Here is a 21,817-nt window from a genome sequence, read left to right as displayed (position 1 = left end):
TCTCTTTTAAGGAGAGATTCTTGATTTCGTTTAGTGCTATCAAAATACCAATGAAAAAATTCCTCACTGCCTTTGAGAGGTTCGGAATCCTCTCTGTTCTAATTGTGCGGGCAGATAAAGGAATTTAGGTATATCGAAAGTTTCTTATTGTGGCCAACAAAGCTTTTAGTCATCCCAGTTTATTTTTACCCAGCATCCCTGTTGCAGGAAGAGAAGTCATTCTCCTAATGACTAACCAAAAGACCAGGCGAGGAAGACGAGCGTTTATTCACAGGTGAGGCTCAGAGGACAGGGTCCAAATTCTGAGCCCCGAGCAAAGGGTGTAACAGTCTTTTATACATTTTTTAAGGAGGGTGAAGGGCACAGTTACAATGTATTTATCTCTAATCTCCAGCGAGGTCTTTGTGCAAGCTGCGATCATGTATGGTATTCCTAGCTGATCCATTATCTTTCCGGTGCAGGCCTGTTTGTGCAAGCAAGCAAGTTACAGAAGCCACAAAAGCAAATTTTTGCAAACTTAGCTCCTGGTGTGGAGTTTCTTCCTGTGTTTCTTTTTTTTTTTTTTTCTTTTCTGTTTCACAGGGGCTGGGTACCCCTACCACATCCCCAATATTCATAAAAATTTTTCCCATAGTTTTTTAACATGTAAGCCAATGGAATTCCTGAAATGACCAGTTCCCTTGGTGGGTAAATTACCATAGCACTCACCTAAAGGCAGCTTTTCGAGCGCAAATGCGGCGTGCCCCACTCGCTCCCGGCCAGGACCTGTTAACTGTTAGGTCTAGCCCGAGACCGGATGACAGACCTTTCTGAAAGAAAATAGTCTCCTAGATTTCAGCTTTAAAAAGGTAAAATTTAGATCCGATAGGGCTTACCTAATTTTTTCCCAGCGTGTCCAGGGCACAACTGAATTTCAAAAAGGTTCTTGCCTATCATTGGCAGAGGCAATGCTGGGAGGGGTGAGCGGGGGGTAGAATCAGGGGTCACTTCAGACCCCATCCAGCGTTGCCAGATATTAACAAAATATGACAGCCACGGAGGAAGGAAAGACTTTATTTTCAGAGGCAGAAACGATCCTAGGATGGGAAAACGTGACTTCAGGAAAATCTGAAAGTATACGGTTTGCAGAAGGGAGCGAGGAGCTGGTATGTAAGCATTACAGTTTCACGTGAATATTGAGTAGGGTTGATGATAATCTATGAACATTCATGGTTGAAGTCAGGCGCTTGAGCATGTTAAACATGTATATAACATACATTCCACGATCACTTTGGGGTGAGCTTTTAGCATTGAAATGAGGTGAGATCTGGCTCTTTATGTAAGGTGAGCTACAGAGCACGAAGACCATTTGTGCGCAGTCTCCCCAGGCCAGCTGCAACTGGCTTAAGGTCTACACCATTTATCAGTAACGAAAGTTTATGACAGTCCTCTGTCCAATCAGAGTTGTGGCACGACTGCAAGGCGGGGAAAAGGGATTTGTTGACTGTCGTCTGGCTGGTCTATCAGTCAGGGTTGGTTGTATCTTCCAGCTGTAGTTTCGGAAATGCTTCCAGGAGCTGGCTTCTACTTAATTACAGGGAAGAAACCATACGGCAATTAATAATACCAGGGCACGTGACTAATCTCTCATTCTGCTGGCCATGAAATTTTTTTTATTTTTTTTGTTTGTCTCATTTTGGCCACAGTGAATTCATTTCGTCTGCCTGTTGGGGTATGTTTTAACAAGATCTTACGAAATTTGGTTTTAGGTGTGACATTACGGAGGAATTTTCCATATTACTTACATACTTTTGGGGTGAAATGTCCTGAAGCCTGTCTGTATACTATGTAAAAAAAGAAAAACTATTATCACTACTTGTTTCTGTTGCTCATCAAGTATTAGCCTTTCTAGTGTTTTCGTAACCAAAAGTCAGAAATGCACTAGTAGCCTCTATACGAAACAATACTTGCATACTCTCCTCACGTGAGCTTTCTACTTGTCACTCTAGTGCCCTTTGCACACTAGTTGTCTAGATAAAGGTAGTGGCGCACACACTGCCTGGACTTATAGGCTCTGACAGACATTATCTTATCCTAACTGGCCTTCGCTCACGAACTGGCCTTTGTCAGGCCCGCCCCCGGGAGCGGGTTTTCTTTTGTTTTTCACCTTCCCTGCCATTTTGAGCACGCTATAACTGATTTAATCTACAGTACCACAGACTCATGCAAACACAAAAAAACTAATGACTGGGAAGCTTTTAGGGACTTAAAATCTTCACTGCCACCTATAAACGTTCAGGTGTGCGATATTACCTAAGACATACAAATTTCCGTCAAGCAGGCTGAGAGCACCTTGATAAGCTACTGTACCCGAATTCTAAGTAGTCGAGACTTTATCCAAAATAGGGTTGGCACCTACAATTTGGCGATGAAACCGCTACATGTCTAGAAACGGCAGCATAAAACGAAAACACTTAAAAAAGATACTAGCTCTTTCACAGAACAAAGTGGGTGGCCCTGAAAAGGGCCTTTGATTTAATACCTTGGGTTGTGCAGTCTGGAGACTAACCGCCAAAACCATAGAGGGTGCGCCCCTGTCGCTTAAGCGCGTAGACCACGTCCATAGCCGTTACCGTTTTGCGCTTGGCGTGCTCGGTGTAAGTGACGGCATCGCGGATGACATTCTCCAGAAAAACCTTCAGGACTCCACGAGTCTCCTCATAGATGAGGCCAGAAATACGCTTAACCCCGCCTCGTCGAGCCAGGCGACGGATAGCAGGCTTGGTAATGCCCTGGATGTTGTCTCTCAGGACCTTACGATGGCGCTTAGCACCCCCTTTACCCAACCCTTTTCCGCCTTTGCCACGACCAGACATCGCGAACCAACTAGCCGGACCACTGAACGGATAACTGTAAAAGGCACAGAGTTAATACACTTATATGCACGGTTTGCGGACCTCATTGAGAACAGGATGAGCCTACAGGCACTTTCGTTTGGCCCCACCTCTCGCAGCCCATCCGAGATGGCGTCACAAACGTCTCAGGGCCTGGCCAGCAGAGCGCGCTCTCACCCGGGTTGTATCCTGCAAGTCTTAAGTGCCGGAATAGGAATTTTTGGGCCCTTTTAACTACATCACACGGGGAAAAAAAAGAAATCAAAATTGCTATCATTTGCTGATTGGGATTCCTTGGGACAATTGCACAGGTTCGTTGGTTCACACATTCGGAACTGTAGCAAGCTCGGTTAAATTAAGAGCCCAGCCTTGTCTCATATACATAGTGCCTCTGGCATTCCTGCTCCTGCTGTAAAGTCCCTGCAGACCGAAATCCTACTACAAGAGTTTGAAAATTGCAAGACTTCACCTTCTCCATCACCAATCCAAGGGAAATCTGTCCAGAGAAGTTTTCTTCCCGAAGCCAAAGACGTGGTTACTTAGTGATTCCATCCAGGTAGAATTTTCGCTTGCTCCTAGGTCGCCCATGTTCCATTCCGGCTTCTTTTTCTTCATTTCCTGTTTATTAAAGTTTGTAATTCTCATTTTAATATTTAGGCACCCCAAACATCTATACCCAGTAGTTTACTAGTGTGTTAAGGTTTTTTTCTGTATTTCCCGTTTTGTCTTTGATTCTGGTAGCAACCTTATTCCAAAGAGACTTGGCAATCTGTCACAGCCAAGGTATTAAAATAAATAGCCTACTTCCCTCAGGCTTTTTAAATAGAAGGTAATATAGGGATTCAGAAAACAATGCCCCAAAATAAAGGCCTCGGAAGCAGCCTCAATAGCGAAACTTTTTCTCCTCCACTCCTGACTTTTGGTCCCATTCTTCTCTAAGGCTAGTCATACAAATTAGAATCCCTCTTCCCCAAGGCTGGCCGTATTTATTAATAGAAACCAGAACCCCTTTCCCCAAAGCCAGCCATAAAAACCTAAAAATATTACTCTAACTTTCCCTATGCCTTTCTTTTTAAAGTCTGGCCATAGAGAAATTATCTGATCTCCATTGCTTGAATGTAGGTCACAAGACGCCCAGTCCTGAGAGTCCTGCCCCACACTCGGAAGGAAGGAACCTGTGCTCAGAGAGGCCAAGAAGAATCGTTCTAGACAGACATGCCTTGCTGGGATTCCCCAGTCTGATAGTATTAAATCATACCCTTTTTGTCCAATCATATTTCTACACAGCTATCCATACTTTGTGGAACCTAAGTATAAAAATAGAGGATTTTCCCTGTGTCTTTGGATCTTCATTTTGAAGTCTCCAGTGCATATACGTTAAATAAATTTGTCTTGACTACTCTCCCATTAATCTGCCTGTTGTTAGTTATTTACAATGAAATCTCCAGAGGGTAAAGGGGTACTTTTTCCTTGGCTCCTACACATTCATTCATTTACTTATTCAGTTTTTGCCAGCCAGAGCCCTATTAGGCTAGGAGAATAGGGAACACTAGGGGTGCTAAAAGGGAGGATGTAAGAGAGGGAACTCTGTTCCTGTCAGTATCACTCCAGCAATGGTCTTTCCCCCTGGCATCAGAAATTGGTTCCAATTCCCAGCTTTATTCCCTACACTCCCAGAATTATCTTCATTACACTGCCTCAGAGTTCTGAGCCTCAGCTCCAGGAGACCTGCCCTCCAAACTTTTAGGTTCTAATAATCCAAATTTTTTCCTTGTGCTGCTAGGCCTACACATAGCTCTTGCTTCTGTCAGTTGTCTCTGGAATACCTAAGTTATGTTTGCTCTTCAGTGTTCCAATATCTGTATAATTTTTATTAAATTATCTTTATAAACATAACTTAATAGTTTCTGTTTTTCTGACTAGATATTGACTAATACATGGCATTGAGCCTCCCTTGACTTGAAGGGCAATTGCTACTTTACCTTTCAGTGAATTAGCTTATTGAATATTCTCTTAGTGTCAGGGACTTCGATAATTATTTGAAACATTTTTCTTTTCCTCAGAGTAGTTACAGTCTGGGAAGGGTTTATCACTATCAATTTTTTCAGCTATATAAAAAATTTAATCCAAGAGCCAGAAGTGAGGTAAATTTTATGGCAACTTGCAGGCCTCTTTTCCTCCTCTAATCTAAGTAAGCTTTTCTTCTTGACTGACTCAGGACACTCAAGATGAATAAGGAATCAAACAGGAAAACAAATGTAGTCTAGTGCCTGGGAAAGGAGATAATGAAAAAGTACTTCCTAAAATATTGAGAGATCTACACAAATGAAGTGTTTTTAAATTCTATCAAGACATCTTTGAAAGAGCATAGCTCAAAAAAATCGTGGGTGGAATTGGAGTTCTGCCACATAAATGAAGTTTGGTACTTACAGTCTCTTTTCTGTTCTCATAAAGTGATATTACTAAAATTGACTCTATTGACATTTTATAAAAACAAATACAATAATTACAACAAAAGAATAACATTTGGGAGGGGTTTTTTTTGTGTGTGTGGAGTTAGTCATGAACATTATAATTTCTCCATCAATCCTATATTTAAATATAATGAATCCAACCTTTTTGAAGTATTATGTGTTATAATTAGAATACTACAAATGAGTGGAGGATGTACTCCTCCAAAAAATTAGACTTCTACTCTGAAAACAAAATCAGATACCCTAGAAAGCAACCAAAAAGGAAATGTAAATTGCTGCTGTTAAAAATCAGAACAAATTTCAAAATCATGGGAGCTTTGGATATTTAGGAAGAATTTACATTTATAATAATATTTACACATTTAAATTTAAATATGTATAATTTTAAAGATTATTGAATGTATTGATCCGTAATCTTAAACATGCAGGTATATTAATCTATTGCTGGTTTGAAAAATTATCACAAACTTTGTGGTTTATAATTATAAATTATAACTATATAATTTATAATTATATAGTTCTATAAATCAGGATTCAGTCATGATCTTACTGAGCTAAAATCAAAGTGTGAGTTTGATTTTAACTAAAGACCTAAGGGGCTAAAATCTGTTTTCTTGCCTTTTCACTTCCTAGAGGTCATCCTATTTCCTTGGCTCGTGGACTTTTTATTTTCAAATCTATGGCCAAATCTTATGCTGCCTTCTCTCTGCTTCTCTATTCAAACTCCTTATTCCACTTTTAAGGACCCCTTTGATTACATTGAGTTCATTTGTATGATCCAAGATAATCTCCCTATTTTAAGGTCAGCTAATTAGTAGCCTTAATTCTATCTAGAACTTTAATTGTCCTTTGTCAGGTAATCTAACAAAGACTCCAGGAATTCAGACTCCAGGGACTAGGAGGTTAACATCACTGGGGTGGTATTATTCAGCCTATCGCAGTCAGTCACAGTAGTTTTAGAATTGGATAGAAAACTACATAATTTCTGCTCTGGGAAGAGGAACCACATATGGACACATTTTTTTGTATGTAATTTTAGAAAGTTTACGTACTCCCCTAACATTGATGTAGACCTTAGTTTAGATATGTACTTTTGGGCCTACAGAAAGCAAACATTGTTATATAATGATGTAAACTTTCACATAAAGAAAACTATCTCATATTTTCAGTTTTCATTCTTCTAGATTCTTCTTGTTGCTTTCATTTTTCATGTTGTGTGTTTTGTTTATTTGAATGTTATATACATATGTATGTTTGTACATTTATGTGTTGGGTAGGGAGTGAGAAATTGTTAGTCTTGAAAGACATTATACAAGAACATAGAATAGTATTACTTTTTTCCTGACTGAACTGAAATTCCAAAATATTTTCTACATACATTCTCAGCATTTATTCTACATGGAATGCCATTGATGGCAGTTTATAACCTTAAGGTTTGTGATTACAAGAAGTGTAAAAATGTAGTATCTTTGTATGTCTATATATGACAGGAAGGTGTTGGTTGTAACTAGAGTGACATAATGATTTTTTTCATTTAAAAATTACATTTTTTGTCTATCAGAATTTAAAATAACCTGATGGTAGGTCAACCTGGGAAAACAAAAACGGAACTTAAAGAAGAGACACAAAAATAACTTAAGGTTTTTCCATTCCTGGACTGCCAGAATCATGAGCAACAGCAACATTGAAGTAAAGTTTCCATGGCAGCCCTTTAGCCAACCCTGTAGGCAAATGGACAGTGAGAGTTAGACATGCTATCAACCTTGTACAGAATCTTGTTGTCAACCAAAGGGCCTATATGAGAGAGAATACTAGCACAAGAAGCCAAAAATCGTTTAAAACAAAAAAGCCAAACCGTTAGACAATCATAGAAAATATTAAGTCACTACAACTCTTATGCTGAGAAAATTGGTGGCTCTTAAAAGAGCCTTTGAGTTTGAAGATGTTTTAAAACTACTTGGAGCTGGTGTACTTGGTGACAGCCTTTGTGCCCTCAGACACGGCGTGCTTGGCCAGCTCTCCCGGCAGCAGCAGGCGCACGGCCGTCTGGATCTCCCGGGAGGTGATAGTCGAGCGCTTGTTGTAATGCGCCAGGCGAGACGCCTCCCCCGCGATGCGCTCAAAGATGTCATTCACGAAAGAGTTCATGATGCCCATGGCCTTGGACGAGATGCCAGTGTCAGGATGAACCTGCTTCAGCACCTTGTACACGTACACGGAGTAGCTCTCCTTGCGGCTGCGTTTGCGCTTCTTGCCGTCCTTTTTCTGGGCTTTGGTCACCGCCTTCTTGGAGCCCTTCTTGGGCGCAGAAGCAGATTTGGCTGGTTCAGGCATGTCAGCTACAAAACTGTCTCCAAATCAAAACACAGTATGTGTCTTTGCTCTAAGGCTGGTAATATTTGTAGGGCTCCTATGCAAAACTGGTGTTGAAAAATTTAGTCTTTGATTGGATAAATTAATTGTCCCAGGCTGTACCGTGGTATGCAAATGAAGTGATTCTAAGTCCTCTTTGCAATTGGTTGTCATTTTAAAGCTTGGTTTAGCCAATGAAATAGCGGAATTTACAATTCGGCCTGCAAGTATAATTGCTTCTCATCTGCAAAGGAAATTCATATCTGCATTTCTATCTTCTTTGCTAAGCAGTTTTTTGTCAGCATCTGAAAATGTCTGGACGCGGAAAGCAAGGTGGGAAGGCTCGCGCCAAGGCTAAGACTCGCTCTTCTAGGGCTGGTCTTCAGTTTCCCGTAGGCCGAGTTCACCGTTTGCTGCGTAAAGGCAACTACTCCGAACGGGTGGGAGCCGGAGCGCCAGTGTATCTAGCGGCAGTGCTGGAGTACCTAACCGCTGAGATCTTGGAATTAGCAGGCAACGCAGCCCGGGACAACAAAAAGACGCGTATCATTCCGCGCCACCTTCAGCTGGCTATCCGCAACGACGAAGAGCTCAACAAACTGCTGGGCAAAGTCACTATCGCCCAGGGTGGTGTCCTGCCCAACATCCAGGCGGTGCTGCTGCCCAAGAAAACTGAAAGCCACCACAAAGCCAAGGGCAAGTAAATTCAGAAAATAAGTGCTTTGGATCTTACTTAACAAGTCATTCTTAACCAAAGGCTCTTTTCAGAGCCACCCATGTATTCATTAAAAGGGCTTGCATTTTTTCTCCGTTAGTTGCTAGTTTACAACATGGAATTAGATGTCCACTAAAACAAACGTGAGGGTAACAGTGCAACTTAAGGTTGCTATAACTAAACTTAAGCAAGTTAAACAAGAGGTGGGGAGAAAGCTTGCACTACAGGTAATTTAAATACATTAGCAGCTGGCCCTTCGGATTTCCAAGCTATTAAAAGATGGTAGAAATACTGGTTAAGCATAGCGGTTGATAAGTAGTCAACATCCAAATCTAATGAAGCACTAAGACCACACTTTGTTATCTTTGCATCTTAATGGGATCACCTGAAGGCTATAAGGGTTTTTGGGTTTCTGGGTTTGTTTTTTTTTTTTTTTTGCTTTTCACAAGCTAATTCCGACTCTATTGGGTTGTCCCTCATCAATTTTAAGCAGGAATGCAAAACTGCATTCCTTAATAAGGTGTTTGGCGTCACTTTGAGAGGGCACAGCAATTTTTTGTACCATTTATATATTTGGCTATTTTTTAACACCATTTTACACAAACTTCAGTTGAACTTGTAAAGGTAAAAGGATGCTTTTTTGTGTTTTAATGAAACTAAGTGTGTTAATTTAGTTTAATATCATTTTTGAAACTGTTACTAAGGGTTAATAGTAATGGTGCATTTGGAACAAATCTGTATTTTATTTTATTTTTTTGAGACAGAGTGTCACTCTGTTGCCCAGGCTACAGTGCCATGGCATCGGCCTAGCTCACAGCAACCTCCAAGTCCTGGGCTCAAGCGATCCTTCTGCCTCAGCCTCCCAAGTAGCTGGGACTACAGGCACATTCCACCACGCCGATAATTTTTTCTGCGTATATTTTTAGTTTTCCATATAATTTCTTTGTATTTTTAGTAGAGACGGCGTCTCGCTCTTGCTCAAGCTGGGCTGGAACTCCTAAGCTCAAACGATCCACCTGCCTCGGCCTCCCAGAGTGCTAGGATTACAGGCGTGAGCCACCGCGCCCGGCCACAAATCTGTATTTAAAAAAAATCTCCAAAAGTTTAAGTAGGCAAGTCAAGGTAGCGAGGTGAAACTAGCCTTTCAGAACTCAAGTGGGGGGTGGGGTGGGGGGGATGGGGAGACTTGACCAATCACATCTAGCGCGCGCTTTTTCAAAAAGTTGATCAAAAGCCAGTTTCAGGCGCCAAAATTTATATATATATATATATATATATATATATATATACACACACACACATATCAAGTAAAATATATCATCTTAATAACTAGATAACATTCTAAATATCAAACATTTTAAATAAAAAAGATTAAAAAAGCGAGCGCCGAGTAAAGTTCAAACACCAGGAATTAAATAAGAGGATCGAGGAAGATTTTGATATTTGTATTTAGAACAAATACAGAGGAGGTTCCTGTGATCAGCGGGTGAACGTCGCCACCAATACCTTCGTTGCGATCTGCAGAGGAACGACTGCTTTGTCCAATCAGAACAGGACTCTCTTCATATATACAAGTAGAAAAGGGTATACTTTCGTTTTCCCATCAGCTGTTTTCTAAAGTTTGTGATGGCTCGTACTAAGCAGACAGCACGCAAGTCCACCGGCGGTAAGGCGCCGCGCAAGCAGCTGGCCACCAAGGCGGCCCGCAAGAGCGCCCCGGCCACTGGTGGCGTGAAGAAGCCTCATCGCTATCGGCCCGGGACCGTGGCTCTCCGTGAGATCCGCCGCTACCAGAAGTCTACCGAGTTGCTGATCCGCAAGCTGCCTTTCCAGCGCCTGGTGCGGGAGATCGCGCAGGACTTCAAGACCGACCTGCGTTTCCAGAGCTCCGCGGTGATGGCGCTGCAGGAGGCTTGTGAGGCCTATCTGGTGGGGCTCTTTGAGGACACCAACCTCTGCGCCATCCACGCCAAGCGCGTCACGATCATGCCCAAGGATATCCAGCTCGCGCGCCGCATTCGTGGAGAGAGGGCGTAAATTGGTGAGCGTATGCTAGCCTAACCCAAAGGCTCTTTTCAGAGCCAACCACCTTTTCTACAAAAGATGCTGTGTACCGTGTTTACTATCCATAAACTGGAAACCTGTTACCATGAGATGTAAGTATTCTCACCTCTTACCCAAGAGCTCATTGGATTGATTAGTGGCTCTTAGGAGCCTTTAAGAAATGTCTGTATACTGAGGGGCAGCCTTCTTCGGCTTGGTCGTTTTAGCTTTGGTCCTCATCCCTCTGTGCTGTAATTTATCCTCTTCATTGCTCACAGTGAAATATTCTTCAAATGAACTTCAATTTTATATGCCCCATTTTCCTCTAGCTTTAGAATTAAAAAAAAAAAAACTCTTTAGTATGATATGCAAAGTCTTTTACATGGCCTTAAGTCACCATTCTGGCACTGTGGTTTAGTATAACAATCATGGAATTTGTAAACACTATAAATTGTATTTGAGTCTGGTTTTGCCACTTACAAACTACATGATCTTGGACAAATTATGTAACCCTTTCCAGTATCTTTTTCAAGTTTTTTTTTCTTCCCTTTTTTCTCTCCCTACCCTATTTTAAAGTCAAAGCATACTTCAAGCTAATCTAATGGCATATTTTGAAATGTTTATATATGTCATTTCCATCTCTCAAGCTGGATGCAATCTCTCACTCTTTTGAATTCCTACATCAATTTCTTTAAGGGACATTGTGATATGTTTTATATTATTTGCATACTTTTCCACTTTAAAATCTTCCCAGCAGATTGTAAACAACTAAAAGGATAATGTTGGTCTTATAAATATGGCATACAGTCATATAAAAGAACTTGCACAAATACATACATGGATTTTGTGTGGAACCAGAACAGAACTCAAGTGCCCTTAACCTCCTTTCATTGCTTTATTCTGCCATCATGGCTACTGCCCAAATGCGTGCTTTCTGCACCTGTATGTCCTGTGCAGTACTGTTGACATAGTAGTGGTTACTCCTGTTCATCATTTTTATTGAATGAGAGCCACACCTGACTGGCTGGGGCCTTATATACCATTAAAGATGCAGAGAAATTATGAAATAAGTAGCTTGTTCTATTTTCTACCACTGAGCTCTGAGTAGTCCATACTATTCCTCTCCTTCTAAAGAACATTTTAATACTAGTATTAATCTAGATAGAGAATTCATGTTTAGCAATCATATTTGTATTCAAGATAAAATTAAGGAATCTAAAATCACCATGGGGCTTCTAGTCCCTTCATGTGTTGGAGAAAGAAAACAATTCTGGAAGCAAAATAACCCTTCTGTACCAAAGTAAAAGGAGAGAAAGCACGATTTATTATTGAGTAAACATTAACAGATTTACATACATGTAACGTAGTAAAAAAGTGACAAAAAATTAGGACAAAGTCTCACATATTTTATACAGCAAAGCAGAAGAAAGTACAATAACTTCTTCTATCTCCTTGAGATACAGAGATTATAATTTGCGATAATCTACTGGGAGACTTCTAAATGAATTCCATACGTACATTTAATCATATGCAAAGGTTATTTGGCCTATGACATTGGAGATATTGGTACATTGTTAAAATTGGAGACTGGGCTTAATCCTTAGAAAGATTTATCTCTATTCTCAAGGGTAGAATAAAAATTTACACTTACTATTTTTCCAAGAAAACTCTCTAAGAAGAGGAGAGGGGAAATTACCTTTTTATACTATGTAAATTAAGAAAATTATTACCATTTACCCTTACACATCCCCACCAGATTATTGTTACTAGCATACGATTTTCATCCCAACAATCATGGAATTTCTTACTCTGCAATCTGTTTCTGTGTACCATAAACTCATGGAACAGCTGTGATGAACTTAGCTCTCCTCACAGGTCATTGTGGAGGAAAAGCCAAATGATCCAACCAAAGCACCTGAAACTCCTCAAGGATATTATTGATGAATTAAGTCTTTAAGTATTTATTATTTGGAGGAGTTCTCAAGACCAAATTTTAGCAAATTAGGATAGTCTCTTAGGCTCATCACTTTGAAGGGGTGAATTTAAGGAGAAGAATTGAGAACAGCTAGAATACTATAACATGCCATAATAATTAATGTTTACTGATTACTCATGTATAATGTAGATAGTATTCTAAGAATTTTGTATGGATTATATGTTTTAAATGTAACAAATACTGTATACATTAGACTTTCTTATACATTTTAACAAGGAAATTGAGTATAGGTTGCCCAAGATCACACAGTTAGTACATGAAACAGTCTGTTTCCATGGTTTGGTTGGATGCTGTGAGGGGGGTAATAGAATGTGGTGAAAGATAATAATGCTAATTACAAGCTATCCATGATTAAGGACACAATCAAATCATAAACTTCCAATTCACACCACAAGGTTCTCATTGCTTTGGGATATACATATTTATAAGTCTTCAATGCATCCCTCAGTGATTTTAACCTGATTTAATCTCTAAATGTGTACAATTCATGTATCTTTAGTTCCTTCAGTAGGACTGTCTAGCCTCCATGCCAAAAAGCCCTAGTTAACTAGAGAGCCATAAGTCAATAAAAATAATCTTAGAAATTTAGACAATAAATATATGAATTAAAATCATATTGAAAGTATATCATAAGGGAAAAGAGTGTACTTATTATTTCATATTCTGGGAAATGTGAGGGACAAGTGGCAGGCTTCTTTGTGGAGAGTGTATGAACTGTTGACCTACTTAATGGCTGTGAGTTTTCTATGTACATACATGCACAAGCATATCCCTAAATACGAGCATTTATTTATTTTATTTTATTTTTTTTTTGAGACAGAGTCTCGCTTTGTCGCCCAGGCTAGAGTGAGTGCCATGGCATCAGCCTAGCTCACAGCAACCTCAAACTCCTGGGCTTAAGTGATCCTACTGCCTCAGCCTCCCGAGTAGCTGGGACTACAGGCATGTGCCACCATGCCCGGCTAATTTTTTCTATATAGATTTTTAGCTGTCCAAATCATTTCTTTCTATTTTTGGTAGAAACGGGGTCTCACTCTTGCTCAGGCTGGTCTCGAACTCCTGACCTCGAGCGATCCACCCGCCTCGGCCTCCCAGAGTGCTAGGATTACAGGCGTGAGCCACCGCGCCCGGCCACGAGCATTTATTAAATCCCAACCAAGGCTCTGCTGTTGCCTCAGGCCCCTCCTAGTTTCCTCCAGTGTCTCAGCAAAGAGCTGCACAGAAGGGCGGGAACTGACTGTGGTTTTCGTCCTGCTCTTGAGGTTTTCAAACAGGTCCGTCATGTTACTATAAAAGTGCTGTGTAGATTTGCCAGTAGTGTGTTGAAATTTCTGCATTTTCAGTGTTTGCAATGTCCGGGCGAGGTAAGGGTGGCAAAGGCTTGGGAAAAGGCGGCGCCAAGCGGCACCGTAAGGTGTTGCGGGATAACATCCAGGGCATTACTAAGCCTGCTATTCGACGTCTTGCTCGTCGGGGCGGAGTGAAGCGTATTTCTGGTCTGATCTACGAGGAGACTCGTGGGGTGTTGAAGGTGTTTTTGGAGAATGTGATCCGCGATGCCGTCACTTACACGGAGCATGCCAAGCGCAAGACGGTTACGGCCATGGATGTGGTATATGCGTTGAAGCGTCAGGGACGCACCCTCTATGGCTTTGGTGGCTAATCCTTATATCCAGTTACTTTTATAAACCAAAACGGCCCTTTTCAGGGCCACCTATCCATTCATTTGAAGGAGTTAGTAGCCATTTTGTAACAATTGTTTCTTGTGTGTGTATTCAGTTACCTGAGTGCGTATGTTTCTTGTGATTTTATTTTTTCAGTCTTTTTTTTTTTTTTTCTTTTTGAGACAGTTTCGCTCTTTTGCCCTGGCCAGAGTGCCGTGGCATCAGCCCACCTCACAGCAACCTTAAACTCCTGGGCTCAAGCAATTCTGCCTCAGCCTCCCAAGTAGCTGGGACTACAGGCATGTGCCACCATGCCTGGCTCATTTCTTGTATATATATTTTTAATTGCCCAGCTAATTTCTTTGTAACTTTTTTTAGTAGAGACGGGGTCTCGCTCTTGCTCAGGCTGGTCTCGAAGTGATCCTCCAGCTTCAGCCTCGCGGAGTGTTAGGATTACAGATGTGAGCCACCTGGCCCAGCCTCACTTACCACAATTTAGGATTTTTTGCTCTCTTTTCTCTGAAGTTTGGGGTGCTTATGGGATAAACTCACTGCTTTGGTCTCCATGGATAATCTCCAATCCCATTCTAGGCTGGCAACATTAAAATTTCTATTTCAAAATTTTTACAATTCGTATGAACAGTCCAGATGTTGCCTGTGAATTCCAGACTCACATATACAGCTATTCAGAGACGTGCCCAATGTAAATGAATGCTTAAGGTATTTTAAAAATAGTTACATCCTATTCTCCCAAATCTCATCCTTTTCTACAATGTTTGATCATCCATCCAAGAACTTAAGCACTACAGGGCAGTGGTCAATCAGTCATACAATCTCTAGAGGCATACCGCCTTGGGTCTGATCCAGCCTCATATCTTGTTCATGTTCTAGTCAGTCAAAGGGTGAGAATAGTTGCTACAGATGATAAACATGTTGAGTGGATGGAGTTAACCATTGCAAAGAGCTTTGCACAGTTTCTGAAACATAAAGGACTCAGTAAATGTTAGCTACTTTTTTTCTCATCCATCCAACCTAATCCATCAATAAATTCTTTTGTCTTTCTCCTCCTAAATCTAACTCTACTAATTTTATCAGGATTATTCTAATTTTCCATTTTCCCCCTGCTTCATTCTACTTTTAGTTGCATAAAATTTATTTTCACATAATAGCCAAAGTATTTAAAATCTTGGTAGTTTGCCTAGACAAAATAAAAATATGAGTGTCTTCCTTTGGTGTATAAAGTCCAGCATGTTCAGGCACTTGTTTAATCCCAGCCTTATCACTTAACATTTTACCTCTGATCACTAATCTCCCAGCACACAGGCATTCTATTTTTTGAGCACAGGATCTCCTCCCCCTCCTTCCTTAGAGGGGCTGTACCAACAGTTCTCTTGGCCTGGAACTTTTAATCCCTAGACCATTGATTTCCTTCTTTAACTCATTACTTAGTCATTATCATGACATCTGGTTATATTTTATTTTTTCACAGCACTCAGAACTTCTCTGTATTTGAAATTACCTTGCCGAATTGTCGACTTGTTTATTGTGTTTCTTCTCCCACTAGGTTATCAGCTCAGGGAGGGCAGACTCTTGTCTGCCTTGTTTACTGTGGCATCTCAATGCCTGGCACAGAAGGAATACAATTAATATTTCATGAAATACTGAATGAAATTCCTTCCACTGCTCTCTGATTTATTTCTTGCATCCACAGCTCCATTACTGCTGTCATCTCTATGTCTTGCACCATTATGCCCTTTATCACTATCATTTCCCTCCAATCTATCCAGCCTCCTTCCACCAGAGGCATGTTCCTATAACCAGAGATGATTATGTAATTCCCTGCTTTCTTTAACTTTTTGTCACCTGGAAAATAGATCTAAACTTCATAGTTTGACATCCAGACCCTTCACAAGCCTATATTATAACCACATCTTACCACAAGAAGAGCTCCACATGGGCAAGGACCTTGTTAGCTTGTTCATCTCTATAGTGGATGTTCTCAAAGCATAGTCCCAATCAGCATCTGTATTTCCTGGGAACCTTTTAGAAAAGCAAGTTCCTAGATCCCAAGAGCTAATGAAACAGAAACTTTGGGATCTGGACCAGCAAACTGTCCTTTAACAAGCCCTCCAGGTTATTCTGATTCACACTCAAGTTTGAGAACCACTGTTCTTTATCATCAGTAAGTACTTAATCCACTGCTTGGCACTTGAATATGAATGAGTGAGTATCCACTGTGAACATACTGGATGTTCCTTCTGTCTGCCTGGAGGGTCCTTGTATCAGGCAGTGCAAGTGCCACCCTAAAAGCCATTTTCTCTACTTCCTTATTAATACAACTTTGATTTTGTTCAGGTATTTCCTTGCTCCCTGCCTTGAGCTCCAGGGAAAGTAGAGTTCCTCTCAGCCTTAGAGATCTGATTGTAATTTGACCACACCTATCCCATGTCCCTTACTAATGATTGGCTTGGGACTGAGTATAGAGTCAGTTTTTTTGGAGCTATGGAAATCCACAACAATGAAGATCAACTTCTCCAACAACATGACAATTAAGATGAGATGGTATTCGTTGATCAATAAATATTGTGCATGAGTGTGTGTGTGTGTGTGTGTACATTGTGCATGTATGTATGTGTGTGTGTGCACATATTTATGTTTTGGGTAGGGGTGTGCAATCAGGGACACTTCAGGCGGAGAAACATTGCAAAGGCCTGGAAGCTGGAGGGGTCTTGGGGAATTCTCAAAACTGGAAAAACAAAATAGAAAGAAAAAGAAAGAAGAAAGGAAAGAAACAGAGAGAGAGAAAGGAAAGAAAGGAATAAAAAAGAAAATAGAAAAGAAAGAAAGGGATAAGAAAGAGAAAGAAAAATGAAAAAGGAAGGAAGGAAGAAGGAAGGAAGGAATGAAGGAAGGAAGGAAAGAAGGAAGGAAGGAGGAGGGAGGGAGGGAGGAAGGGAAAGAGACAGCAAGAGAGCCCTGATGTTGGGGTGGAAACTTAAGTGAAAGCCAGAAGTTGCAGACATTGAGGACATACCATAGCATAGATTGCTGATTTTTTGCTTAAAGCAGTGGGGAATCGTTGAAAGGTTCTGAGGAGGTATAATAATACATGATCTGGTGGGCTTTTTTAAAAGATCACTGTGACTCTGGAATGAAAACCCGATTCACTATTGATGGAGGAACTTCAGTATTATCTCAAACTAAAACAAAGGTGAGCAGATGAGGTTGAACTGCAGCTGTAATTTGGTAACCTAAAAGTAAGTACTTGTTTCTATCTTTGTGCTTATTTTACCTTGTTGAGAGAATAAAATGGCTGGGAGGGCTGGCTAGAAGTGTTTTTCAAAGGGCTTCTATAGGACAGTGATAGTGATTCCTGGGTGGATTTGGTATTTCCACTTATGCGTGAGGTGCCTCAACCAAATCTTTTCACCTACTTCCCAGAGAAATCTTCTATCAAGCAGTGGCATGAGAAATGGGGGAGGAAGAGAAGTTCTGTTTTTTTTTATTTTCTGGGGTTTAGTCCCTTTGGCATTATGTGATCACAGACCTTAGACTTCCAGACTTCCACTGAGTGTTTAGCATCCGAATGTTAAAAAGCATTTAATTCCACCTTTTTTTTTTTTTTTTTTGGTTTCTCTTTCTCACTACCTCTAACCTGCCTGGGTCCTTCTCTCTTCTTTCTCCCCAGAATTGCTCCAAGGCTGTTGAAATGCGCAGGGGTAGGAGAGCTGGAGACAAGATAGGAGAGACAGACTCAGATTGGAGCTCACAAGTAACAGAAATGGCTGGATTGGAGACTGCAGAGCCAATTTCTATATTCCATGGCCATACTAGTAAGGAAACTGAGGCAGTTGCATGCTGTGAATCTGGGTCTACTTTGTGAAGCGAGGTAGGGCTAGGGTAGGGTGGAGAGGGAGAGAGGATTTTTCTCTTTTCTTTTAAATCTTGAAATAAAAATCTAATAACAAGAGCCTTTTAAGTATTTGTTTAGTAAGAGAGAAATAAAGCAAATTAAGTTTTAACTTGCAGCTGCAGCTGCCCCCTAAAATGTTTGTGAAAAACTTGCACTCCTGAAGGACTCTCAAAGCACTAGGCAAAGGACCTAAAGGAGTAGGGAGGGTAAACGGAAACAAACACACAGCTTTGGGCGTGGGTGGATACGGGCAGGATCACAGCAAAACAATGTATTTTTTGCAGATTGGTATTTTCAAAGGTTACTGTAGCCTTACACAGTTGATATTTTACATAAGATGGAAACCAGAGCTTCACCAAGCGATACCTGTAACCTACATAGTGTCTATGTGTTTTAAAAAGTTTCTTTTTCTAGCTACAAATAAATCAAAGTGCCTGAGGAATTAGCTTTTTCACCTCATGTTCGCTTACACAGCTGGGAGCTCTTGTACAAGGCGTGATTGTCAGAACCATAGTTAGAGGGTGTGCCATCCAAGAATCCTGTAATGCTTTTGAGTGTTGCCACTTACCTTAAATAAGCATCTAATTCCCAGCAAGATTACATGCTAGTGCACAGCTCCAATTATAAAAAAGGTGAGTGGCTCTGAAAAGAGCCTTTCGGTTTGACAGTGCCTAAAACCACATTTACTTAGAGCTGGTGTACTTGGTGACAGCCTTGGTTCCCTCGGACACGGCGTGCTTGGCCAGCTCTCCGGGCAGCAGCAGGCGCACGGCCGTCTGGATCTCCCTGGAGGTGATGGTCGAGCGCTTGTTGTAATGCGCCAGGCGAGAGGCCTCCCCCGCGATGCGCTCGAAGATGTCGTTGACGAAGGAATTCATGATGCCCATGGCCTTGGACGAGATCCCAGTGTCGGGGTGGACCTGCTTCAGCACCTTGTACACGTACACAGAGTAGCTCTCCTTGCGGCTGCGCTTGCGCTTCTTGCCGTCCTTCTTCTGGGCCTTAGTCACAGCCTTCTTGGAGCCTTTCTTTGGGGCAGAAACGGACTTAGCGGGATCAGGCATAATTAAGTTCAATACCTTCGCGAAAAAAAGAAAAACAAGTGGGTGGCGCAGGATCCTGCTTATTTGTAGGCAGTATTATGTAAATGAAGATTCAGTTTCGTAATCTCTGATTCGTTCTTTTGTCGTGGAATATGCATGCAAATGAATGATCGTAGTTCTAGTCTCCTATTGGTCATATCCTGAGAGCAGTTTTTCCTGGCAATCAGGCCAACTTGTTTTACCTAATTAGCATTTTATATAACAAGTTCCTTTCTGTCCAAACAATTCAGATTAATTTGCTTATTTTAAAAACTAGAAGTTGCTTTCTCCCATGTTCTGAAAACCCAGGGAGACGAAGCTCGTGGGAGTCATGTCTTTGAATTGTGAGACTTGTTTAAAATCTCCTGGAAAAGCTATATGCTTATATTTGAATCTAGGTAGATTCTAGGCCAGTGGGCCAGAACTGAGATCTAGGCGACTTGTGATCACCCAGATAATCAGGAGAACACTGTTTCCCGCCTTGTACAGAGTGCACAAATGCATCATGAAAATAAAGGGCAGGGAATAAATCCCAAGACAGAAAGCAAAATAACATTGCTTGAAGGGAAGTAAGATAGAAAAGAATTCCTTAGTCAATATGGCTACAGTCCTTCCTACTTGAAAAAAGCGATTCACACCTAGTTTAGCCACAGAGCGGGGATCAGAAATAAATAGTTCTTCAGTCTAACTAGTGAAAACATAGATTATAAAAATCTAAAATGGAAGATCCCAGTATTTTACAGCTTTATTTTTATTATTGTTATTTCAAGCTAACGTAGGTTTTTAGCTAATTCTTCCATTCCCATCTTTCCTTTTGCAGAGAAATAGTCCTTCCTAAATGTGACTGTCCTTGTTTTAAAACCCTCACTCCACCCTCCGCCTATGGTCTCTCTCGCCATTCTAACTCTCCAGGCAAAAAGGCGCCAGCCAGCACAGAGTTCCACCCTGCGGCTAGTTAATGTCTAAGAAAAGCACACTACTGAATTTATTATGTCTTATCTTTATTTCACAAAATAGTTTGTTTTGCTCACTTCAGTGATGAGGAGGAAACCTCTCAAGGTCGGTATCTTTATTTCTTCCTTATTACCAATTTAGCCAATGTAGCAATGCTCAGAATAAGAGCTAACATGTTTTATTTCTATTTATTTAATTCTAAAAACCCTATGTGATGAATATTACTATTTTTTTTCCATTTTATAGAAATGGAAATTAGAGCACCCAAGGCACAGCATCTTCCCCTCCAATCCTACTCAATCCCATCAAGGATAATTGGTGAAGCCAGAATGATGATTTAGGCAGAGTCTGGAGTCAGTCTAGGCCCTCAATCAAAGGATAGACTCCAACTGCCCTGGTGGGTTGTGTTAGAAAAAGACAGAAATGTTTCTTGTTGTTCTTCTCATTTTAAAAGCATAAGAAATAGAATACTTCCTTAATGACTAAAAGAGATTGTTAAAAATGAAAAAGCTTTGACTGTACAATGTACCTAGTCAGTACAGAAAGAGTAGAAAGACAAATGAGACAGAAAATTTAAACTGGATTAAGGGAAAAGTGACAGAGGGAGAGGGGGAAACATTGACATAATGGAGAGGCAGAGAGAAAGTGTGGGGTAAAAAGAGACAGAAATTTGCCTAAAAAGGATGAGCTAATATCTTGGAAAGACACAAAATGTACATATACAGAGAAAATCATAGAGAGAGGGATCAGTGATATAATCTGCAACTGCAAGAAGAAAAGAAAGTGAAGTGCACATGAAGGTTCTTAACTACATCCTAACTACACATATCAGATGTTCAACTGATAAAATAAGATTGAGACTTGTAACTGATCGCAATGAAGTAATATTGCCACTTACGATTTTTAAAATTCCTGCTTAAGACTTTAAGATTTCTACACTTTTGTATCTATTTGAATAAAAATGGTGATCTGGCACATAGGTAAACAAGAAAATTACACAAGAATATTTTTAAATGTGAAGAATCTGAGTGGCCCTGAGATTCCTTATGCCTGATTGAAAAGATTTTTAAATGTTTATATTAAAATATTACTTCCATATAAAAGAGCTTATGCAACATAAACAAGAATTATAAAACAAATGCCTGGTACTTAAAAATCCAGTTTAAGAACGAGATTGCTGGTCAGGCGCGGTGGTTCACACCTATAATCTTAACACTCTGGGAGGCCGAGGTGGGAGGACCGCTTGAGGTCAGGAGTTCGAGACCAGCCTGAGCAAGAGTGAGATGCCATCTCTACTAAAAAATACAACTAAAAATATATATAGAAAAAAATGAGCCAGGCGTGGTGGCACGCGCCTATAGTCCCAGCTGCTCAGGAGGCTGAGGCAGAAGGATTGCTTGAGCCCAGGAGTCTGAGGTTGCTGTGAGCTAGGCTGACACCACGGCACTCTAGCCCGGGCAACAGAGCGAGACTCTGTCACAAAAAAAAAAAAAAAAAAAGAACTAGATTGCCATTAGTAATTTACTAGTAAGGACCAAAATAATGATCTAAATCCCTTCAACAGATTAATGGACACTCCTTGGGCTAAAAGACCCGTGAAGTTTTAAATCCCTGGCCATGGCAAGACTGGAGGCTGGTCATGTCTCATTTGCTGCCACCTCCGTTCCCCTTATTAATCATTACTAGGTTTTCTCAAAAGCCACCTAGGGAAAACAAAAGGTAGGAAAACCCCTTCTATTACTTCATGAGAC

At 40.7% G+C, this 21,817-nt stretch overlaps 6 protein-coding genes across 6 annotated transcripts in view; 3 read left to right on the top strand and 3 right to left on the bottom strand.

Moving 5' to 3' along the window:
• Window positions 1-2,877, bottom strand: part of LOC123638789 — a 38,996-nt gene extending 36,119 nt beyond the window's left edge. Inside the window, exon 1 of the mRNA XM_045552616.1 lies at window positions 2,549-2,877. Coding sequence (XP_045408572.1) covers window positions 2,549-2,855 — 307 coding nt within the window. The 5' untranslated portion in view covers window positions 2,856-2,877. The remainder of the gene's footprint in view (window positions 1-2,548) is intronic.
• A 4,335-nt stretch (window positions 2,878-7,212) lies between these two features.
• Window positions 7,213-7,709, bottom strand: LOC123638400 (histone H2B type 1-C/E/F/G/I-like). Its single transcript, XM_045552017.1, has one exon. The coding sequence runs from the start codon at window positions 7,679-7,681 to the stop codon at window positions 7,301-7,303; it is 381 nt and encodes a 126-aa protein (XP_045407973.1). The 5' UTR covers window positions 7,682-7,709; the 3' UTR covers window positions 7,213-7,300.
• Window positions 7,710-7,905: 196 nt separating this feature from the next.
• Window positions 7,906-8,824, top strand: LOC123638383 (histone H2A type 1-D). The gene has a single exon (XM_045552000.1). The coding sequence runs from the start codon at window positions 8,011-8,013 to the stop codon at window positions 8,401-8,403; it is 393 nt and encodes a 130-aa protein (XP_045407956.1). The 5' UTR covers window positions 7,906-8,010; the 3' UTR covers window positions 8,404-8,824.
• A 917-nt stretch (window positions 8,825-9,741) lies between these two features.
• LOC123638378 (histone H3.1) lies at window positions 9,742-10,531 on the top strand. The gene has a single exon (XM_045551995.1). The coding sequence runs from the start codon at window positions 10,041-10,043 to the stop codon at window positions 10,449-10,451; it is 411 nt and encodes a 136-aa protein (XP_045407951.1). The 5' UTR covers window positions 9,742-10,040; the 3' UTR covers window positions 10,452-10,531.
• A 3,049-nt stretch (window positions 10,532-13,580) lies between these two features.
• LOC123638408 (histone H4) lies at window positions 13,581-14,163 on the top strand. Its single transcript, XM_045552024.1, has one exon. The coding sequence runs from the start codon at window positions 13,805-13,807 to the stop codon at window positions 14,114-14,116; it is 312 nt and encodes a 103-aa protein (XP_045407980.1). The 5' UTR covers window positions 13,581-13,804; the 3' UTR covers window positions 14,117-14,163.
• Window positions 14,164-18,643: 4,480 nt separating this feature from the next.
• On the bottom strand, window positions 18,644-19,111 carry LOC123638402 (histone H2B type 1-H-like). The gene has a single exon (XM_045552019.1). It carries the CDS (start codon window positions 19,092-19,094, stop codon window positions 18,714-18,716), a length of 381 nt encoding a protein of 126 aa, XP_045407975.1. The 5' UTR covers window positions 19,095-19,111; the 3' UTR covers window positions 18,644-18,713.
• Window positions 19,112-21,817: the final 2,706 nt, after the last annotated feature.

The sequence above is a fragment of the Lemur catta genome, chromosome 5 (genome assembly GCF_020740605.2).
Source record: "Lemur catta isolate mLemCat1 chromosome 5, mLemCat1.pri, whole genome shotgun sequence".
Lineage (NCBI taxonomy): Eukaryota > Metazoa > Chordata > Mammalia > Primates > Lemuridae > Lemur > Lemur catta.
The sequence above is the reverse complement of the archived record's forward strand: the minus strand, read 5'-3'. Positions and strand labels throughout refer to the sequence as shown.